At 36.8% G+C, this 21,074-nt stretch overlaps 1 protein-coding gene across 15 annotated transcripts in view; it reads left to right on the top strand.

Annotated features, from left to right (window-relative positions):
* The window catches only part of ASXL3 (ASXL transcriptional regulator 3), a 131,977-nt gene that overhangs the window by 101,967 nt on the left and 8,936 nt on the right, over positions 1–21,074 (top strand). For all 15 annotated transcript variants that reach the window (XM_083823476.1, XM_083823480.1, XM_083823486.1 and 12 more), the window contains 3 exons: positions 10,205–10,301; positions 10,742–10,847; positions 16,684–18,637. In XM_083823476.1, coding sequence (XP_083679602.1) covers positions 10,205–10,301; positions 10,742–10,847; positions 16,684–18,637 — 2,157 coding nt within the window. The remainder of the gene's footprint in view (positions 1–10,204; positions 10,302–10,741; positions 10,848–16,683; positions 18,638–21,074) is intronic.

The following is a 21,074-nucleotide window of genomic DNA, read 5'->3' as shown; positions in this document are numbered from 1 at the left end:
TCACACTCAGACTAAAAAATAGAAGGTATCTTGCCTGGCTTTTTAGCAAAGCTAAGCCATTATCTTATGAAATCACAGAACTTCTAACAATAATAATATACAATAATAATAATAAACAATAATATAAATAAACAATAAACAGTAACAAAACAATAATAAACAATAGTTCACTAATAAAAGTTTTGAGTAGTTCTGTAGCCACTTAATTGCAATTTATAAATCCTAGATTGGTTAAGAAAATGTCATGTGACACACTATTGTTAAAATCAATATATAAAACTTGTGCCGTTTCTCTTCTATCACAACGCTTTCCATGCTGTTAGAAAGAAAATAGATTGATTTGACACGATCTGTTCTTGATAAATCTGTGTTGGCTGTTGCTCAACTCGCGTTAACTTCCAGGCAGTTGTTTTAGTGTGATATCTTGTGCTTTAATCATTGCACAAATTCTCCAGAGCTTGAATACAGAGGGAGCAAGCAAGATACTTATCCATAGGCTTCTTGTACCAATTAAGACAAGTGGTATGTAGTCTAGTCCCCAACTGCTTCTTCAAAAGGGTGTAGGTATCCTGTAGCTTCTGGTTTGTGTCCAGCAAGGATCAACCCATACAAATGTCTTCGGACACCCTAGGGCATCTCAAAAAACACTGAGATGCCTGCCACAGAGGTGTCCTGAAGCTGCCATGGTCTGTAAGTCTAGCTGTGCTTACCTCCCCCTGTTGGCACACAGGTGATACATATGTGCTGTATACATAAAATTATATAAACATGTATATTTTTGCATTTGTCCCAGACCCTCTTCACTGTTCAATGTGTTCAGAAATCTGTCTTTTAACAGTTCTGAAATAGATTCACAACTGGGCATTTCGCACGCTAGTCCATCAAGCCCAGCTGATTTGAATCCGTGTAAGTATTCAGCTCCTTGCTTATTCAAGGCTAAGATCTTACTCTTTTGTTGATGTCCTTTATTCTGTTAAACACTTCAGTTATTTCTGGTCAAGATGGAGGCAGAAAAGGCGTTATGAGCATTAGCTTTGTCTATGCATCCCTCTTGTTTTTCTACTTTGTTGCAGAGTGGACTTTTTTTTCCATCATCTTCTTGATCCTAATGTACTCACAAAATTATTTCTTTCAGAGATTGATACGTCCATTGCCAACCACATCTCATTTTGGCCCTTTATACCATGTTCTACTGTGGTATTCTTGCTTAGTAAGTTGATCTCATTTCCATTCCCTTCATGATGTGAGATCAACAGTAGGGTCTTCACTATCACTAAGTGATCTCATTGTACAATCCCAATTAATCCTTTGTAGGATACTTTGCACTTGGTATGGCCACTATTGTTTATTTATAGAACTGTGAGGTTTCTTTAACTCCTTTTTTTTTTTTTTTAATTGCATAGAGTTCTTGGAGGATTCTCCCAACTAATTCTGCTTTTCTGAAAGTATGCTTAATTGAAACACTTTTTTTTTTTTATTCTGCTGTCATAAGTATTTTCTTTTTTTTTTTTTCACAAACAAGCTTTAGTCTTTGATATTACTCTGAGTCATATGAATTACCATATCTCCATTTTGCCCGTTAAATCAAAATGTTGGTTGTCAACTACATCTTCCAAGTCCTCCTACAACCATTTGTAGTACTTGTATTACTGTTCAACCATTAGAAACTGGGCTAAGTGTACCACCATCATCACATTGGCTCCTTCTTTAACCCCTCCTTTTATAAATAAAGTTGATTTGGGCCGAGATGCACTACCTAATAGTTGTCATGTTTTTTTGTTTTTGTTTCGTTTTGTTTTTTGTTTTTCTGCCAGCAGTTCACATTGGTTTAGTTGTGTACCTCACCAGTGGACTTGACTGTTCCTTTATGATTTGCACATATTATTGCACCACATATATAAATATAGCAGTAAGATTTGGAGGAATTAGCTAATCTTCACTGCATGTTCCTTTCTTCTGTGAGGGCTATTTTACATCTGTGCTTAACTATTGCCCTATATCTAAACATTCTTGGGCGTCCTGTCATGGGTAAAGATGCCAAAGCCAATCTGACTGTAACAGCTATTCAACCACAACTTCATGGTCAGTATATGTCTGTCAGTGCTGGTAAAAACACCAGCCAATCCCTAGGCTCCATAATGAGTCTTACAGCTTCCTTGTCACTTCTGATCCAATCACTGTTATTTCTCGCTGCATTCTCAGATCAAAGATAGATGGACATCCAAATTTAATAATCAGTGAAATTGGGTAGATTTTGCAGGCATCACACATCCCAAGACCTTATTGAGGATCTCTGTTGTCTTCATTCCACTTCATTTCCCCCTCAGAATCCGTTTTGGAGGTGGTGAATCTCTTGGATGCTGGGAGCACTTGCTTTTTTTTCTCTGTTCTTGGGGCTGATTCCTGTCTTTTGCCAGAATAGGTTCTGATTTTGACATTACCCTTCTCTGTGTATGAAGATTTATTAAGGTTTGGAGGGATTAGTACAGAGAGAGCTTTTTATTCTCTGTTTATGTGCTTGGGTGCATTGTTCTTTTGTATCTGAATTTTAGACTTGCCAAACAAACCTTTACACATGTAAACTAGTTAACGGTGCCTGAGACTGACTACTTCAATTTTGCTTGTGTCCATTTCGAATATGCTGTTTCAAGAGGAATAGGAATGTAATCTTCGTTGCCTAGTGCAGCAGCCATGTGAGTTTATACTCTATCATGTCAATGCTCAGGAGCATGTTTGTGACTGGTTAGATGGGGAACATTTTATCCAAATGTATCTGTGGAGCACATACCTAGTTCTGCTCTGCGTGTCGTGGTGTGTATTTTTTTCATTATTGTTAGTATTTTAAGTTTTCAGCAGTTAATGACAAGGTAGGTGGCCTTTAAGAAATGCATGGCCTTGTCTTTTATGTTGTTTTATAAGCCTTAACAGAAATTAATTTGGTCAGTGCCTTTGTTGTTAGTTTTCATTTGTTGCAGTGCGTTACCTCTTAGTAGCTTTCCTGCTAATTTCTGAGCTGTTTGACAGGAGGAGGGTGGTATAACCTGCAAATTAAGACATCTAAATTTGGATGTGCAGGTGTGCTAAGTGTATAAACTCCCTTTATAGACAATGCAGATGTAGTCAATGCATGAAAAACAGAGCCTGGAGAGCTATTTGTCTCTCTAGAAAGCAGTTGCCAGCTTACTGGTCAGCAGAATAGTCCTCTAGGCTCCATTGACTGCGCTGGCTAGACATCCACTGACATTAATGGGAGATAAGAAATGTAGGCCATGTCTAGACATTTACATTAGTTGTTCTAGTCTCAAACTGAATTCCAGCCAGGAACTGGCTGTCTCTTTTTAAGTTACATTTGTGTAAAGCTCTAGTGTCTAGGCTTGCATGCCTTTGATACTTTTAGTGTAGATATAAAAATAGCAGTACTAGTGAGCTAGTGAGATCTTTTTCATTGAACGATCATCTATAAAGTATGAGTTTTGATATTGTTTTTGTTGTGATTAATGGCTCTCCCTTTCTATTCACCTCTTCAGAGAATCCCAAAAGCACTTTCAGTAGTGGCATAAAGCCACTGATTACAATGGTGCAGTTTTGGCAGGGTATGCTGGTATTTGGTAGTATCACCTGGCTCCTTGCTTGTGAATTGGGTCAGAATTATTTGTGTACTTTCTGTCTTCCATTCCACATACTGCTTCACAAGCCTTGAAATAGTCTCAGGCCTAAGGTCAGTTGACAGCTGGAAATTGTTGTCGTGTGCACCTGTACTTGGGTGGCTAAAGTAATCTTAGTAGATAGGCTGTTGTTCTGAGAGTAGAGATTTTAAAAGAGAAGACAGTTCACTCCAGTTACAACATGAACCACCTAGCTGGGTGATAATGATTGTGAAATCTGTTTTGTTTTGTTTTGTTTTCTGACAAAGACCCATGTTGGACAATTCATGCATAAAACTTCATGATGACCAGTAGGAGGTTGTAGAAACGTGTGGGATCAACAGATATGAATCTGTACACATTTGGCCTACCCAATGTGTACAGAAATGTGTAAGAAAAGCACAAAAATTAGTCATCAAATGTGTGTTAAAAATTACTCACCCAGTTTACAGTAGTTTGCATTCAGAAGATGTCCATTTGGTAGAAGTTTGTGCATATTGAGTTGTGTTGTTGCAATCTGTTCTAAAGCTTTCTATTGCTTTTCAGCAGATTTGGTAGCAATTTTTAATTCTTTTGGGGATTGTGTGGGGCAACAGAGTATCTGGTACACCACAAATATTTCTACTGATGTCATCTCTGAATGTAGGCGGAGGGGGGAGGAGGAACACAGTTTCATGCTGGCTATTATAGGTTGTAAGGGCAGAGGCCCTAATTAGGAGTCTGATCTTCTCCAGGCTTCCTTTACTGTTAGTGAAGACAGAGGAGCTCTTTCAGGCTGATGACGCAGAACACCTAAATAGGTGTTTATTTCTGTGTCCTTGGACTCAAACAGTCCTGTTTCTTGGAATGTGTTGCCCTTAGTATTAGAGATCTTTGGTGGAAAATACGGATACCAGTCTTCCTTGTCGCATGTGGACTTTTGCTTTTTGATTGTCAAGAATAAAATGAACCAAACCTGGCATGTTGTCCAGCCAGCTTTCCAAAGTGATTGTCTCTGTAACATTGCATCCAGAATGTGGCTGGTTTAACTTTTTGTTAGATTTCAGCATAATGGGAGTGCTAACTCGATTCCTGCCTCCTGCCCTTAACTGAGAGTTTATTGTGAGAAAATGAGCTGCTATGAGTGCCTTATATGTGATTTTCTGCTATAGGGCTGGTTTTATCTGAGTCTATGTCTCTATTCTATAGATGAAACAAGTGAGATCATAACATGTTAAGAAAGTCAGTCGCTAAGGTTGTCACATCTTCAGAGTCTGGTACTTGCAGTATATACATCTCTCACAGGTCAATTTGATGCTGGTGCCCAGTACTGGAGAAGTGCATTTGTTCCATGCTGCAAAATAGCAGTAGTGTCTCTCCATATACAGAAATGAAATACATTTTTTCCTATGTGTAATAAAAATGCAGCTAAGTTTATCATTTTTAATATTTTGGAATCTGTAATGCAAAGGTGTCAAAATGTATTTTCTCATAACTTCCATCTTTTGCACATGATTCCTTTTAATCACCTTTGGGAAATTCTGTGAATTATAGGACAGTTCATCCCTCAGGACAAAATATAAAAGCAAAAAACAGGTTTAGTAGCAGTTTGTAAAAAGTGTATAATTACACGAGTGATGCAGAACACTTAGTTTAGATGAATCTTTACTTGTCTCACTGATTTGTTTGTTTGTTTGCTTTTGTGTTGTGAGGTATGATCAAATGATGTGGTATTCACATGTAAGCTCTCATGTAAGAAATATGTCATACTTCATAGCAACTATATGTAGTGGATTGTTAGTAGTTTTATAAATAGATAGGGAGAGTTTTGAATCGTTTGAAAGGAAGACAGAAATAACAGATTTGCCAATTCCTTGTGTTCTAATGTTCTAACCAAGATAAGGTAACCTACTAGTATACATGCAGCACTTGCTGTATCCCCACTAAAACAAGAGTATGCTTCTTCAGGTAGAACTGCAAAAATAACCCTGGCCTTATTGTCACAAGAGATTTTCCAGTGGAACTTGGAGGAATATAATGGAAGTAGCTGTCAGTCGACAAATTACCCAGTTCCTTGAGAACAGCGTTTGACTTTTTAATGCTTTGTAATGCAAACAGATGTTGTTTTTTAGCAAATATGTTTTTGAGTTGGGTGTTTTTTGTTAGCTTTAAATAAAAATGAGGAACTTCTAAAAGCCACTGTGAGTTCTGCATAGAAGTATTCATAATTCTATCACTGTACTCAATCAGAATTTAAAGCTCAATAGAATACAACATAAACTTCTCAAGAAATGTTTGTTGTTCCAGCTCATTAACACACTGTCTCTGCTGGACAGCATTTTTTAAATGCCATAAAACTTAATAGTGTATTTAAGAACTGCTTTATTGGCATGTTTCTGCAAATTCTAATTTAGAACTAGTGGTTAATTATGCCGTCTCCATTGTCAGAGGATAGAGAAGTAAATATAACCTTTGGCTTCAAAAAGTTCATTTTCCACTTAAATTTTTTTGGATTAGGTGAATATGTATTCTCCAAGTGAGATAAGATTTCAGTAGAGGATATGTTAGCTAATACTGTAGGAAGAAGACCACTTGGTCTTTCCAAGTTTAACAGCAGAAAAAAAATGTCAGCCTGTCTTCGCATGACTAGTGTGTTGAGAAAAGGAGTAGAACATCTTTGTTAGTATCATTGTTTCTGGTAGACAAGCGTTCCCTGTTGCTTTTGTTTGTTTGTTTCAAAATAACTAGATGTACAACTACTAGATTTGTGACTGTTCAAACTTGTCCTTTTTTTTTCCTGTGTAAAAATCTTGAAGTAAATCAAATATAGTTAAAAGATTGGACTTGGTAGTTGATTTTGCTTTTGTTTTCCTTCATTTAGTAGTGGATCTGTTTTCTGCTTAGTATTTTTTTGTTCCCCTATTACATTTTGAAAAATTCTGTCCCATTCACTTTAGTTCCTTAGCCACTGAGTTCCTTTAGCTTTTTTGTTGTTATCCTTTTCTCTTTGAGCTTTAACTGAGTGAATGCATTCTTCCTGTTCCATTCTCATCACAGGTTTTCTTTGATCTCATGTTTCTGAGCACGTTCAGCAAAGTCACTGAGGTCAGCCAACTCTATATTTTCCTTCATTTTTGCAGAAAAAAATTTGACTGCTGTACATTAATTTAGCTAAGTTATGTGCTGATTTAAGAGGGTTCCAAATCCTGTTGGATTTTAAAGTTTAGTCCTGTGACATTTAAGTGGAATCCTCCATCTCTCCAATTTGATCTTATTTGGTATCTCTTAATAACCGAAATTATGTGTACCAAGTCTACATAATGATGCTTGCTTTCAACATCCTTCCATTGTGTTTTAGCCTGAATTCTTCCATATTTTGCTAAAATAGACCACTGGAAGCTTCTTCTCTAATTATTAGTGTATTTCCACCTTCTGTATCATTATATGATTTTCTGTCTAGATTTTGGTTGTTCCAGATACTTAAATCTTCCATGAGTTCTGTGGCCACCTGAACACAGATCTCAGTAAAGCTCCTCTGTTGGCAGTTCATCAAGGCAAAGACAATCGTGAAGTCAGCAGTCACTTTGCCTTAAGTTTGTTTTTCTTTTTTTTTAATGTAAGCATCCTTAACATCATGTTTTTGATCTTGGAAATATATTTTCCTAACACTTTAGAGCTGTAACAAATAATCTAAATTGGTCAGTGCAGCCTGCATCTGTTTTCAGATGCAGTCCACAAATGATCTGGTTTTCCATTGCTGCTAGTTGACTTATGCCAATATTTCTTATTAGGCAAACCACTGCAGTCTTCCTCATCTTCCCCCATTTTTTTCCCCATGTTTCTTTTTATTTTTCCTTCCACAAGTACTTACTCCTTGTTTCTTTTCCTGGTCCATAGGAACTAATAGCCTTTTACCTATGACTATGCTAACATTTTCTTTCTGTTCTGCAGTTCCATCCTCTCCGTTTCTTTATGTGGTCTAGTTAACCTCTTTCTAGCATTTAGCTTGGAGTTTGCATTTCCTTTTTCGCACCTTGTAAGAAATTGTGCTACCAAAAGCTTAGCACTTTTTCAACTACAGTAGCCAAGATAATAAAAGATGCAGTACCTCTTCCTACAAACCTTTCTTTTCTCACATCCTTATGATAACACAGTTACAATAAATCTAATAATGTTCTTGTATTCACATGATAACCTAACTTGGCAGTCTTCATAACGCTCTTGATTTATGCAGCCTAGTGAAATAGCTCAATCACAGTTGGCTACAGTTTCATATTATATTTAATGCAATCTACAAGTGGATTGCTGCTGAAAAGCAGTATTCTCTTTCCACCTCTTGCAGTCCATTCCATCTTTGCATGAAGTCTAATGATCGTATGACTTTAGGATAGGTTGGATCATCTTGCTGATTTAACAGAAAATTAGCCTCTGGAAATTATTATTTTCCTATGAGATTTGTTGATCTGGCTAACAATGTGACTTCACTGTTTGCCACCACCTAAGCACCGGGGTTTCAGGAGGACTGTGCATTTAAGAGGTAGCCTACATTTAAACAAGGTTAAATGACAACAATTTCATTTCTGTGTTACTCATCCCTGCAAAACACTGTCAGAATTTGGGATGGAAATTTGATTTTATTGAAGTTTGTAGTAGAACCTATGCTGACATGAGTGGGTGTCACTATTTCATCTTTTACATTGAAATTGAAGGTAGTTTCAGAATCTTTCTTCGGGTAACAAAATTGTTTATTTAGTTACTTGTGATTATTTTCTTTATAACTTCTCATCTTACCTTTTTAGGAAGTTATGCAAATGCTGGTTTTGACCAACTGCTGATTTTTTAATGCAAGAGACAGCAGTATCTAAAATCTCACTTAGATATATTAATTTGGCAATTTAACTATATCCCCCCAAAATTCAGTTGTGCAGAAAAAAAAAAAGAAAAAAAAGTTTGCTTTATACAATAAGTACATGTTCTTTGTGGTCTTTCACAAATTTTATTTTCTTGCTGTTTCTGCTGCATGTTTCATTGTTTCTTTCCAGTTTTTCTCCAGTTTCGTCTTTAGTCGTAGGCAATCTATAATTAAGGTGTTCCACAACCCACATCATGAGAAGCATAGAGGCATTATTTATGCACCCTAATGAATACAAGTCCTCTGACTTGTTGGCAAAACAATGCCATATAGCAGGAGATCACAGGCAGCAATACTGTAGGTGTGTATCACACTGAAGGACCCTGGTACCATGCACAAACAGGTTTCTGGCTGGAATCAAATGCGTTTTGCATTGCCTGTTTTTCAGAGTCCATGAGTCTGTTTCTCTTTTTTACTGCTTCACATCTTCCTGTTTTACTCCTATGAGATTATTACGGGACAGGATGTCACCTAGGCAATGAGTAAATTAGCAAAGGCTTTTCTGTAAGCAAAGACAATGTTATCTGTGAAACGTAGACCTCAGTGAGGGAGACATGGCTAAATATCATTAAATGTTCTGACGTATCTGCTGCTTTCCGCCTCTGGTATGAAACAAGTACTGAGAGTTAAGGGATATTACATAACTAAAACACACGTTAATATGCTGGAAATACGGTATTTTTAACTACTAGATTACAAATGATGTTTTCAAGGATTTATTTGTTATTAACCTTAGAAGATGTAGAATGACCTATAGTGAGAGTGAGTGTTTTGCCAACGTTAACTCTTCTGCTGTTTCCATTCTTTATTTACTACTTTATTTATATTGTCTGCTTATTATGCTAGAGGTGATACCACCACTAATTTTTTATTTTTTTTTTCAGTTACTAGAATTCCTTCAATTAGTTATTAGAATTCCTTCAACAGTCAAATATATCCTTACAAACTGAAAATTAGCATCAAGTTTTATGGTAGAAGAAAGCTTAATACTTGGATTGCTTTTCAAAGCTATTATAAAAAATATTGCAATTAAGACTTTTAATGGTGTTGTATCACTGAATGGTTGACAGATGTAGAAAGTAAAATAATTATAATGTTCTTTCACACTTTTGATGCCTATAAAATTATGCATATGGCTGTTTTTGTTTTTAGTGTTGCATTTACATTAGTTATTTTTTTAAGGTTACTCATCATCCAGTCTTCTGCCAGTACAGCACATTAGCTAGCATGAGTGTTAGGTCTGTTTACCATTGAGAAATACAGCAAAGTTACTCTTCTCATTATATTTAATTAATTTGTTTTGTACTGTATTCCAGGCAGATGCACAAGTACAATAACGATCTTGATTTTTGCTTGTGCACCATAGCTCTGGACATATTAGGCTCAAGATAGAGAGCTGTGATTAAAACACATCAGTTGTAAACTGAGTTGTCACCAGTAATAGTGATGACGTTACTATTGAAGAGAGCACAGTGATGCTGGATTAACCCACACGTGTTTACAGTAACGACTATAATGAAAATTTTGTTTTAGTAGGAGAAGGTGATTTCCTTTGTTATTTCCACTTTCTATCCCTCCCCATTTCCCTTAATTGGAACTCCATTTTTATGTAATCTTAGTTGACACTATTTCTGACAGTATCTTCTGCTACCATTGGCTTATTTTCTAGATGGGAAGTGATGGTGTTTTGCGCCTCAGTAGTTCCGCTCTAAATAATGAATTCTTCGCATATGCAGCACAAGGGTGGAAACAACGATTGGCAGAAGGTAACTCTTTACTTGTTCTCAGATTTACCAAAGATTAATTATTTTTATGAAGAAGGCCTCTGTTTCTACATTTGAGAAACACTTTTAAAATGGAAAGTGTAATACAGCAATAGTACAGAAAAAGAAAAATTGCTAATTCCATTTTGAATTTAATGTGCATTTTTACAACTTGCTGTGACAGTTTATTTTGACAGTTAAAAAGAAAAAAATGTTTTAATCGCTGCTGGCCTTGGAAGCATAAATGCATGTGACTAAATCCCACCAATATACTTCTGAGATAGTAAAGTTATATGGTAAATATCACATTCACTTTTGTTTTTTAAATGTATTTATAGGGGATTGTTGGATGACTGTAACAGAAATTGCTGTACATCATCTTAATTATCCATTAAACTAATCCTTGACAACTTTTGTTCAATATGTTAGTATTTGTTTTTTAGGTGAATTTACTCCAGAAATGCAGTTGCGCATCAGACAAGAGATCGAAAAGGAAAAGAAAACAGAACCTTGGAAAGAAAAATTCTTTGAAAGGTTTTATGGTGAAAAGTAAGTATTGAAGCAAATAAAAGCATTTTTTTCATTTTCTTTTAGGAGCAAATGAAAATATAATTCTCTGCTTCACATAGCACAGTCATATGCTGTAAAACTTAATAAAGTGGTTATCAAAGGCAGTCATTCCCTGATATAAGAAGTTGTGAGTAGAATTATAGCAGCATGTCTGCACTTGCATTACAATTGCATTTTTAAAGGTTCGTAACTCATCCATAAAAATTCATTCCAAGGAAGGCTTAAGACACAAGGCCCAAGCATGTGAGTATTTTTCTAATTATCTTTTAAAAGACAGCATTAGGGCAATTCTTTCCTCTTGCAAAATATAAATACAGCTTCTACAGACCAGAGGACCAGGAGAAATGTTTCTGCGGATTGTTTATATTTATTTTATTTTTTTCATAAGCAAGTTTTTTTTTTAAATCACATAGTTCTTTTTTTGTGTGTGTTTGACTGATATGGCCTTTTATAGGATTATAATACGCAACAGAAGAAATATTGGCTAGAGTCATATGAAAATGACAATGACTAGTCTAACTTCAGAAGTGAGATGCAAGGAATAAATAAATACCCATAAGTGGCTAAAGTGCATTAGATAGTATCACTCCACGTGCACAACAGGGAAGAGTCAGTGTGACTTGATTGATGCTTATACAGAGATGACATTGTGGAGAAGCTGAACTTAGTCCTTAAATTCTCTCCTTTTAAAAATCGGAATTTGAAAGAGATTCACATATTATTAAAAATCTGAAATCTTCCTTTTAAAAATTGTTTTTAAAAGTTAATCCATCAATACTTTGAATTACATCTCTATTTTTAAAAATGCTATTAAAATAATAATAATCTGTAATATTGATCATTATGAAGTATAAACTATTTTTTAAAGTTATTATTCTTTCATTTTCAGGTATTTTTGAATGAAATTTATGAATAACATAGTAGACAAAAATATGCCAATGGAAGCATCATCACATAAGATTTCTTAGTTTTGTTGTTATATGCTTTTTAATTATGAAATCTGGGGCACTGGAAAATCTGCATGTAAAGATTAAGGCTTTAACTAAAGTGTTTCTGCAGTAACAATGCTACTTCTCACAATCCACTGCCTTGGGCCATTGGGAAATGTGGTGAAAACAAAGCAGGAAATGGACAGAGATATTTTAATATTTTATTTTTCTCATCCTTGCTAGGTGTTTTCTTCCAGTGTGAGTACTATTTCTACACAACTTTATCTTTAAATATAATGGAAATTCTAGGGTCTTGCTATCTCAGACTTTCTTATTGTCAAGTGCTTCATTTCTTACTTAAAAGCGTTGAGACCTCAATTTAGCCCAGCCATTGATCCCTTTAGTATCAAAAAGTATTTATTAGATTTTTAGGTAAGGAACAAAAGGGCTTTTCATTATGCATGTCAAGATAAAAGTCAGTAACCACCTCTTTAACGAAGGAAAAGTCTATGTAAGGTATTAGCAAAGGACATTCCACAACAAGCAGAAGTTTAGTAAGAGCTAAGCATGAGCACCTCACTCTAGCTGAAGCCTGTTGTGAAGTCACAAATGACTGTCATATGCAGAGAGAATGATACTCATAATTTTACAGAGCCAGCAGTCCTGCCATGCTAGCTGAATGCTGGACACTAATGGTTGGCAGATAATTACTCAGTCTGCAGTGATATGTGTCATTTGGGATGATAAGTTCCTGACATCAACATTGTTACGCAAAATGTCATATTGCACATAATTTCCATTTCTGACTACAGTGTTGAATCTGGTCCCTCTTGCCTTTTCCCCAGCTTATGTCATTTGACTTGCATTCTTCTTCCTGGCTAAAATACAGGCAGCTTCTACTTCTTTGCTGCTTACAATCACAGAATCACAGAATGCTTTGGGTTGGAAGGGACCTCAAAGACCATCCAGTTCCAACCCCCTGCCATGGGCAGGGACACCTCCCACCAGACCAGGCTGCCCAAAGCCCCATCCAGCCTGGCCTTGAGCACCTCCAGGGATGGGGCACCCACACCTTCTCTGGGCAGCCTGTGCCAGTGCCTCACCACCCTCTGAGTGATGAATTTCCTCCTAACCTCTAATCTAAATCTCCCCTCTTTTAGTTTAAAGTCATTACCCCTTGTGCTATTGCTACACTCCCTGACAAAGCTTTTCTGTAGGCCCCCTTTAGGTACTGGAAGGCCACTAGAAGGTCTCACCGGAGCCTTCTCTTCTCCAGGCTGAACAAAGCCAGCTCTTTCAGTCTGTCTTCATATGAGAGGTGCTCCAGCCATTTGATGATCCATGTGGCCCTCCTCTGGACTTGCTCGAACAGGTCCATGTCCTTCTTGTGCTGGGGGCCTCAGAGCTGAACACGCTGCTCCAAGTGGGGTCTCACTAGAGCAGAGCAGAGGGGGAGAGTCACCTCCCTCAAACTGCTGGCCACATTTCTTTTGATGCAGCCCAGCATACAGTTGGCTTTCTGGAGTGTAAACACACATTGCCAGCTCATGTTGAGCTTCTTGTCAACCAACAGCCCCAGGTCCTTCTCCTCAGAGCTGCTCACTTACTGCTTGGCCTGTAGTATTTTTTTATTTACTGTCTTTCTGGTAACTTTTGCTATAGTTTCCACCTTGTATAAGTTCTTTTACCTTTTTTTTTTTTACATTGTTTTTTTAAACTTGGTTTGCATATGGTTGTGCTTCATCTATTTTCAGTTATGTTGATTCAACGGAAATAGCGGATTTTGAAAGCTTCCTGAGCTATTTCTCAGATGCACTGTCTGCAAAGTGGATCTTTTGCAGTCCAACTTACTCACTTGCCAGTTGATCTGGAATCTTACTCTGACTTAAGCTAATTTGATCTTTAACTATCCCATAACTAAGTTCAACTTTCACCTTGTACCTAGAGAATGATCATTAACAGACATAGATTCTTTGTTATATGTTTTTACATGCTGTGTAGTTCATGGCGTTCAATGGCATTAGAGTGCTTCTTTCATGTAGGCTGTATGCATTATGCTTTTTGTGTTTGTTCATCTCTCTGCTCAGGCTGTTTATCATGGGACTGTCAGTTGTAGTTTACTTCCATCTGTTTATGTTCTCTTTCTGCTTTTTCGTGGTTGTTCATTTTACCTCTTTCTAGCTTACTCTAAAAAACAGAAACTTCATTCTGCAGTCATTTATCCAGGATCAGCTGATGCATGTTGCCAGAAGTTCACATTTTTCCAGCTGTTGCCTCTAGGATTATAAGGGCTACATTCTATTGTCTCAATATTTTCTTTTCCCACCCTTCAGAGAGTTATGTGTCAGGATGGCCCTGCGAGCTCACTAAATCAAAGGTTTAAGTTTGGGTAGACCTCCTCTGAATTTTATTGCTGATTTAATCCTTCATTAATTTTCTTTCATTTTCCCCAGTCCTTTTTACCACAGCACTAGAGTATCAGCATCCATACATCCTTGAATAGCTGTTTGTGTTGCTTTTTTTATTTTTTATTTGACAACTGACTGCCCTTACTTTATCAATTGAATCATGTCCTCATGTCCTTATGAGCACTTTCACTGATAGCTCTTTACTGCTGTTCTCATATTTTTTGCTGTTTTGCAAACTTTGGATGTCTGTTTCTCTAAGGAGGAAGTCAGATCAGCTGTTTATCTTGCGATCTGGGATTGCCTTAAACATGCTAATCTTGAGCCTTCTTCTCTTGAAAATATTTTCTTCTTCACTACAGTATCTTCTTAAGATAGTAATTATTTCCAGTACTGCATAAAACTGATTAAGATTCAGTACATATTCTTCTGGCCTTAATCCAGAATTATCTTATTTTTTCTTATATTTCTTCCTTTTTGATACATTACTTGAATGTGTGCATTTGTGTAGTGTTCATGTGACATTTGCATTGACCTTTATCCTGTCCTTCATTCCTTTGCTTTTTTTCATTCCATAAAGATAACTATCAGGCAGTATCTCCCATGATGTTAGACAGCTAGAGAAAATAGACCATTGGTTTAATTTTCAGTAATGCAGTGCATTTTTCCCCCTTGTTTTCCTGAGATAACTTTTGTTTGTTTGCACAAGGAACTTTAAAGGAAGGTCTTTACTCACCTAAATGTAGGTAAACTAACTTTCACTCACCTAAACTTAGTAATTTACTCATCTAAACTTAAAATCTAAACTTAGACTATATAAGGAACCTAAAGTCTATATAGAAGAGACACACGTCTTCAGAAATACATTCAAAGTGGGGATGCAAATGAGCTGTTCTGAATTGCTCTCTGGAGGATCCTCCCTCAACGTGTTGATGGCATAGGGAGACTTTGTGCATATTAAGTGACTAGCAGTAGGCAATATTAATAATTACCATGAGAGTGCTTTTTTGGGTACCAATTCAAGGCTGTGTGTTTTGTGTTTTTTTTTTATACCTATCAGTGTAAATAATGCATCTATTTTTAAAATGCACAATCACGGGTTTTGTCTTTTTATGTATTTATTCTGTACTTTCATATACACAGGCCTTTGTGATCTCTGTACCCTCTGGCTGCACATTGGCATGGTATCCTGCGTCCATAATTTCTATATATCTTTCATGCTCGCTTATTGCCATATTATTCTTCAGTTACTTTGTTTTCTGGTCCAAATGAGAACAGAGACCAAACTCCTGTTGATTAGATTTAGAAGATCGTTAATACAACTTTTTTTTAAGGCCTCCAACCACGCTTTTTTGTATTTTGTACTATCATGGAATTACTAGGGCACAAAGTCTGCTTGGAATATTTTACTGAAGGTGCTGAAGACCTGTTCTGCTGTCCATAGCATGAAATGAGGATGTCAGAGAGCAAACATTTTTAAAAATAACTACTTTTTTTCAGCCATTGGCTTTTTTATTGCTATTTATTTATTTGAAATAATAAAAACGTATTTAAACTAATATTTTCAGGACCAAATGCAAGAAAGTATTCAGAAAGCAGGTATACATTGGAATCATTTCTTTGCACTTCATCCTTGAAAATGAATGTATAGATTATAAATGTCTCCTTTTATCTCCTTAAGAATGTTAAACTTCTTTTTGATTATAGTGAAATCACATGAATAATATATACATAGATAAGTTTATTTAGAAGTAGTTTTTATCCCAAATGAAGTATTTAGTTTGCTGACAGAATGGAGTGAAAACACACAAGCTGTCAATTGAGATATTAATAACTAACTCTGGACTTGTAAAATGAGGCTGAAGCAGAGTGATGTTGATTTTCACAAAAATATGAAATGACTATTGAATTACAAAACTGAAATGACTCTTTTGCTTTAGTGGTTTCAGATGCAGCTTTTTCACGTAAGTGTAGCATTTAAGCCATAATGCTGATTTGTTGACCCTAGATGTAGGTGTAGGAGATAAAAATGAATTTCCTTTAGAACCTTTACTGACTTAAGGCACAATTGTCCATATACTCTGCAATGTTGGCAGTGTTAGTATTGCAGTGTTGTGCAGGTATTAAAAAATAAAAGCAGAAATTTAAGAGTAGTACGAGTAGCTGTGAATCTGTATAACTTGCTTTTTTGCTTCATTGAAGTGTTGAATAGTTAAATAATGAGAAATAGCTTATTTATTTAAAATATTTAAGTTTCTTAGCACTGTTAAGGTAAGCAGAGTAGTATGTTTTCCAAAATATATAAAGCCATATATACAACCATATAAATCAGTCAGCCACCACTTAAACAAAAAAACCCACTATTTTAAACTGGATAATATATCCTTTTTGTAAATGGAAAATGTGGATGACAAAGGTGATCCTATTCCTTTAGCATGTCTGTGGTGAGAAACCCTTTTTAATTTGTGTCTTTCTATTTAGATTGGGAATGTCAAGAGGGGAATCTATGAAACTGACGGCAGTGCAGAACAACGATGAAGATGAAAGCAATTCTTTGTGTGGATCTTCTGGCACACCTGGTCCTTCTAAGCAAGCAACCACTGAAGACCATGAGCAGAAAGGCACTAAAATTTCACCATTACCAGAGAAAGAGTATTGTCCACCTCTTTGTAATACGGAACAGGTTCCTGTCAAGGATCTAATGGCAGACTCAGAGGATATACTGATACCTGAAGAATCAATCATTCAGGAGGAGATTGCAGAAGAGGTTGAGACAAGTATTTGTGAATGCCAGGAGGAGAACCATAAAACAGAACAAGAGTTTTCTGAAGAGTCAGTAAGTCCAGCTGGCACAAATGAAGAAACAGAGGCAGTGCAGCTTGCAGACAGCACTGAGTCCTGTGTCATGATGAATGATGTAACTGATACTGTATCTCACATTGAAATTAAAGTGGAGTTGAAGTCAGAATGCCCTCAGGAGGACATGTCAGTTGTGATAGATCAGCTGGAGGATTGTGTATCACCAGCACGATCAGCTTCATCCACAAACTCTGTCAGTGATACAGCAGAGAAGGATTCTGAGTCTGCAAAAGAGCTAATTGCTCCAGAAATGCAAAATGCTGGTCTGGAAGGCTCCTTGTTCACTGGTGGGGGCATTGCAGTGGATATGGAGCTTCAAAGTGACCCTGAGGAACAATCATCTGAGAATGCTTGTATTTCTGAGACTTCCTTTTCCTCTGGAAGTCCAGAAGGACCATGTGTTTGTATTGCGTCTCCTGGAGGAGACACTCAGTCAACTTCAGAGGAACCCTGTACTCCAGCATCTCTTGAAACAGCTTGTTCATCTGAAGTGTCCAGTACTGAAAACATTGAAGGTGATATTCAGCAAAAGGCCACTGATGAAAACTTGCATACACCTTTAATGTCAGAAATCTCTCCAATGTCCACCTCACCTGTAACCTCGGAAGCATCTCTGATGTCTAATTTACCTTTAACGTCAGAGGCATCACCAGCTTCAAATTTACCTTTAACATCAGAAACATCTCCAATGTCTGATTTACCTTTAACATCTGAAACATCTTCAGTATCTTCTGTTCTTCTGACTTCTGAAACATCTGTTGCAAATAGTTTGCCTCTTCCATCAGAAACATCTCCAGTTTCTAATTCCCCAACCAATGAAAGACTTATTTTGCAACAAAGAAAATCACCATGTCTGTTGGAAGACTCCCTTCCCCCTTTGAAAGAAGAAAGCTCTACCATTCCTAAGGTGGTTCAAGAAGAGAATTTTGTTGTTCAGCCAAAGCAACTTCAGAGTGCACCTGAAAATTTGAAAGTTGGTCCACTAACAATTGTACCTGATACTTCAGTATTGGAAGAGCCCCAAAGCAAAAACCTCAGTCATCAGCCATGTAAGTCACATTCCGAAATGGAGAAATCTTACATTGCTTCCATCCCAGACCACTCTTCTCCAGAGGTGATCACGATTAAAAATCACAGTATTCAGCAACGAGGTGACAAGAAAGGTACGCTCTTGCCATCAGAGGTAGCTGTCTTACCAGAAGGATCAGTGGGCAAAAGTATCGAGCTGCTTCCATCAAAGCCACACGAAAAAGTATATACCTCATCTCTAGAGAAATCTTCGTTCTCCGAAGTGTGCAGAAGTAAATCTCACAAGCTAACAGGCAGCAGCCAAAGCCGACTGGAGAGTTCACATTCTTCCAAGTCATTAGAACCCACAAAATCACCTGAAGTGAGGAATGAAAGCAGAGACCCAGAGATCCCAAAGAGGAAAACAGCAGAACAGCACGGTTTTGGAATCTGCAAAGAGAAGAGAGCTAGAATAGATGATGATCAGCCTAATCGTAATGCTTCATCAACAAGTCCTTCAGAGAAAGATCAGCCACTCCGAGAAGAACCTCGAGTTCCACCCCTTAAGGTAAAGTAATGAAAAAACAGCTGACTCGGAAACTAAAAGTTTATCTCCTTCCTGCTGACTGCATGCAGACACGATGCATGTTGGGTTTTTGTGTAGATGTGAGGGGCCTTAGTAGTGGCCTTTACTTTCTACTTTACTATTCCTACCATGCCAAATTACTTCTGTTGTAAATGCCTGTAGTTGTTCAGCCAGGGTCTTAGCTACAAAACAGCTTTTGTGTGAGGGAAAGCTTTCTGGGATCTATGGCTTAATTTAATTCAAGAGCGTCTGTTTTTTACACGGTGCTACTTGTCTTTCTTTCCAATTGCCCAATTGTATTGTCTGCTTGTTCTCCCACAGATGACTTCTTCAGCAAGTGTGAATAACAAATGTTACCATACCCATTACTGAGAAATAAAATAATAAAAAATATATATAATAATAGTAATAATAATAATAATAATAATAATAATAAACAGTGCCTTAATCCAGCCAGAGAACCTAGAGTCACAATAGATGGAGATCCTTTTGCAAACCCAGGGCTTGGGATAGACTGAATTATAAGATTTCACTACAGAATTAATTAGAAGCAGAGACCTTACCAGGAGGAAGTAGCTAACTGATATGTATAAATAGCTACTGATGGCAAAGCAAAAGATAAAAAAGGTACAGCAGCTAAGCAAACTTTTATATGTATCATTCTTTTGTGTAAGAAAGTATATTCCAGTTGAAAACCTTTTTTTTTTTTTTTAAACAGAGGGATCTATAGATTTAGTCATATGTAGTCTCAGTGTTTTGACCCTTTTAATTTTCTACATGATGACATCAGCCAAGTTTTAGATCCAATTTGCTGAACTTAAGCCACCGACTTTGCAATACGAGTTCCTGATTATTCAGAAATGTCCTTTTCTGCATTTATTTTTAACTGCTGCAATCACTGAAAATTGTTAATGTGGCCAGGGGGGCAAATAGGCTAACTGTTTTAATCACTATTGCAGCAGCTTATTTCAACTAATTTATTTTTATGATCAGTGATGCAATTGAGATAGTCTATTCTGAACTTAGTGATATTCTTTCATATTTGGACAGTCTCTGTCTAGCCTAATGAATTCTAACCATTTTCTAAACACAAAAGAAAGTAGATCACTAGGGAAGAAAAAAAGTCATGACTATAATAAGAAAAACAATCAAATACTTAAAGCTTTTAGCAGTTCTGGTGATACAAAGTGGAAAATGAAAAAAATGCTACTGAAACAGCAAGCAGGATGCTTTGATGTAATTGTGAGCAAATATGTTAATATAAATTTTAATTGAACTGTTAAACAGCGGAAGAGGAAATACGATGATGCAAGACATTAGTTAAAAATAATGACTTATGTAATGTGACATCTGAAAAAAAGTGATAACCAAATTGGCCTTCTGATGGGTGCTTAGTGGCATGAATAAAATGGAGTGAATCTCATTCCAGTTTCCTTGGAAGAGGCTTTCATAAAACCTCACAGTGTTAGGCATGAGCGTTCATTCATAAGCCCAAAATTGAACTGCTAGGAAGAGTGCTACTGCACTCTTCCAGCCCTCCACATGAGCCCCTCAGCTGGGCCGTGTGAAGAGACACTGCCCTGGTCTGTGCTATAAAAATGGTTATATGTTACAATACCGTCTTTATATTGATTTTCACTGATCTTTTAAGGAAAATCAGATACTATCAGTCTTGCACAGTCATATCAAACAAATCTCCCTTAAGCTTCCAGCCAGTGAATGAGGATACTGAAACATGCCAGGCATTTCCAAAAATAATTTTGGACAATCATTTCTAGGATTTTTTTTTTTAATGTAACAAATATTTAGCTTTTGGGTTATCTCTCCAACAACCCCCTATGCTTTGTTATTAAAAGAGAAAAAAGAACCCTAGTTCTCCTAAATCATTGTGCTGTAAGGCTCTCACTTCCTGTCATACCTTATGACTACTTTAGCTACAAAAACTACCTAGCTTTCTTCTCAGATCCTTTCAGAAGAGGAGTGATAACACTAACCACCAAGTCCTACACTAAGTGTAGGAGGTGTCCCAGGAATGTACTTAAGTGGGTCTCTTAACACTGTGAGTGAGGAAGGGAAAGGTGTATCCTTGATGATTCACTTATACCACTACTTTAAACTGCTCTGTGGTGTAACATGAAAAACAGGCTCAGTGGTGATACTGTTGCATCCTATCCAAAGGCAAGATTTGTCACCTGATATATAAGGAAAGACTGACAGTTCCTAATGGCTTAGTCATTGGAGACCAAGGAGCAAAAGCACTACATGACTGTTGCTTTTTCACACATTTGCCGCAAATGCTCAGTAGTGGGCACTTTCCCCAGTATCAGTGCACCAGGCTTGTTGATCTTCTCAGTTAGATACACTGCAGATAAAACAAGTCTGACAAATTGTGTCAGATAAGCATCATGTTGTCATCCAG

This window comes from Anser anser, assembly GCF_964211835.1.
Source record: "Anser anser genome assembly, chromosome: 2".
Taxonomy (NCBI): domain Eukaryota; kingdom Metazoa; phylum Chordata; class Aves; order Anseriformes; family Anatidae; genus Anser; species Anser anser.
The sequence above is the reverse complement of the archived record's forward strand: the minus strand, read 5'-3'. Positions and strand labels throughout refer to the sequence as shown.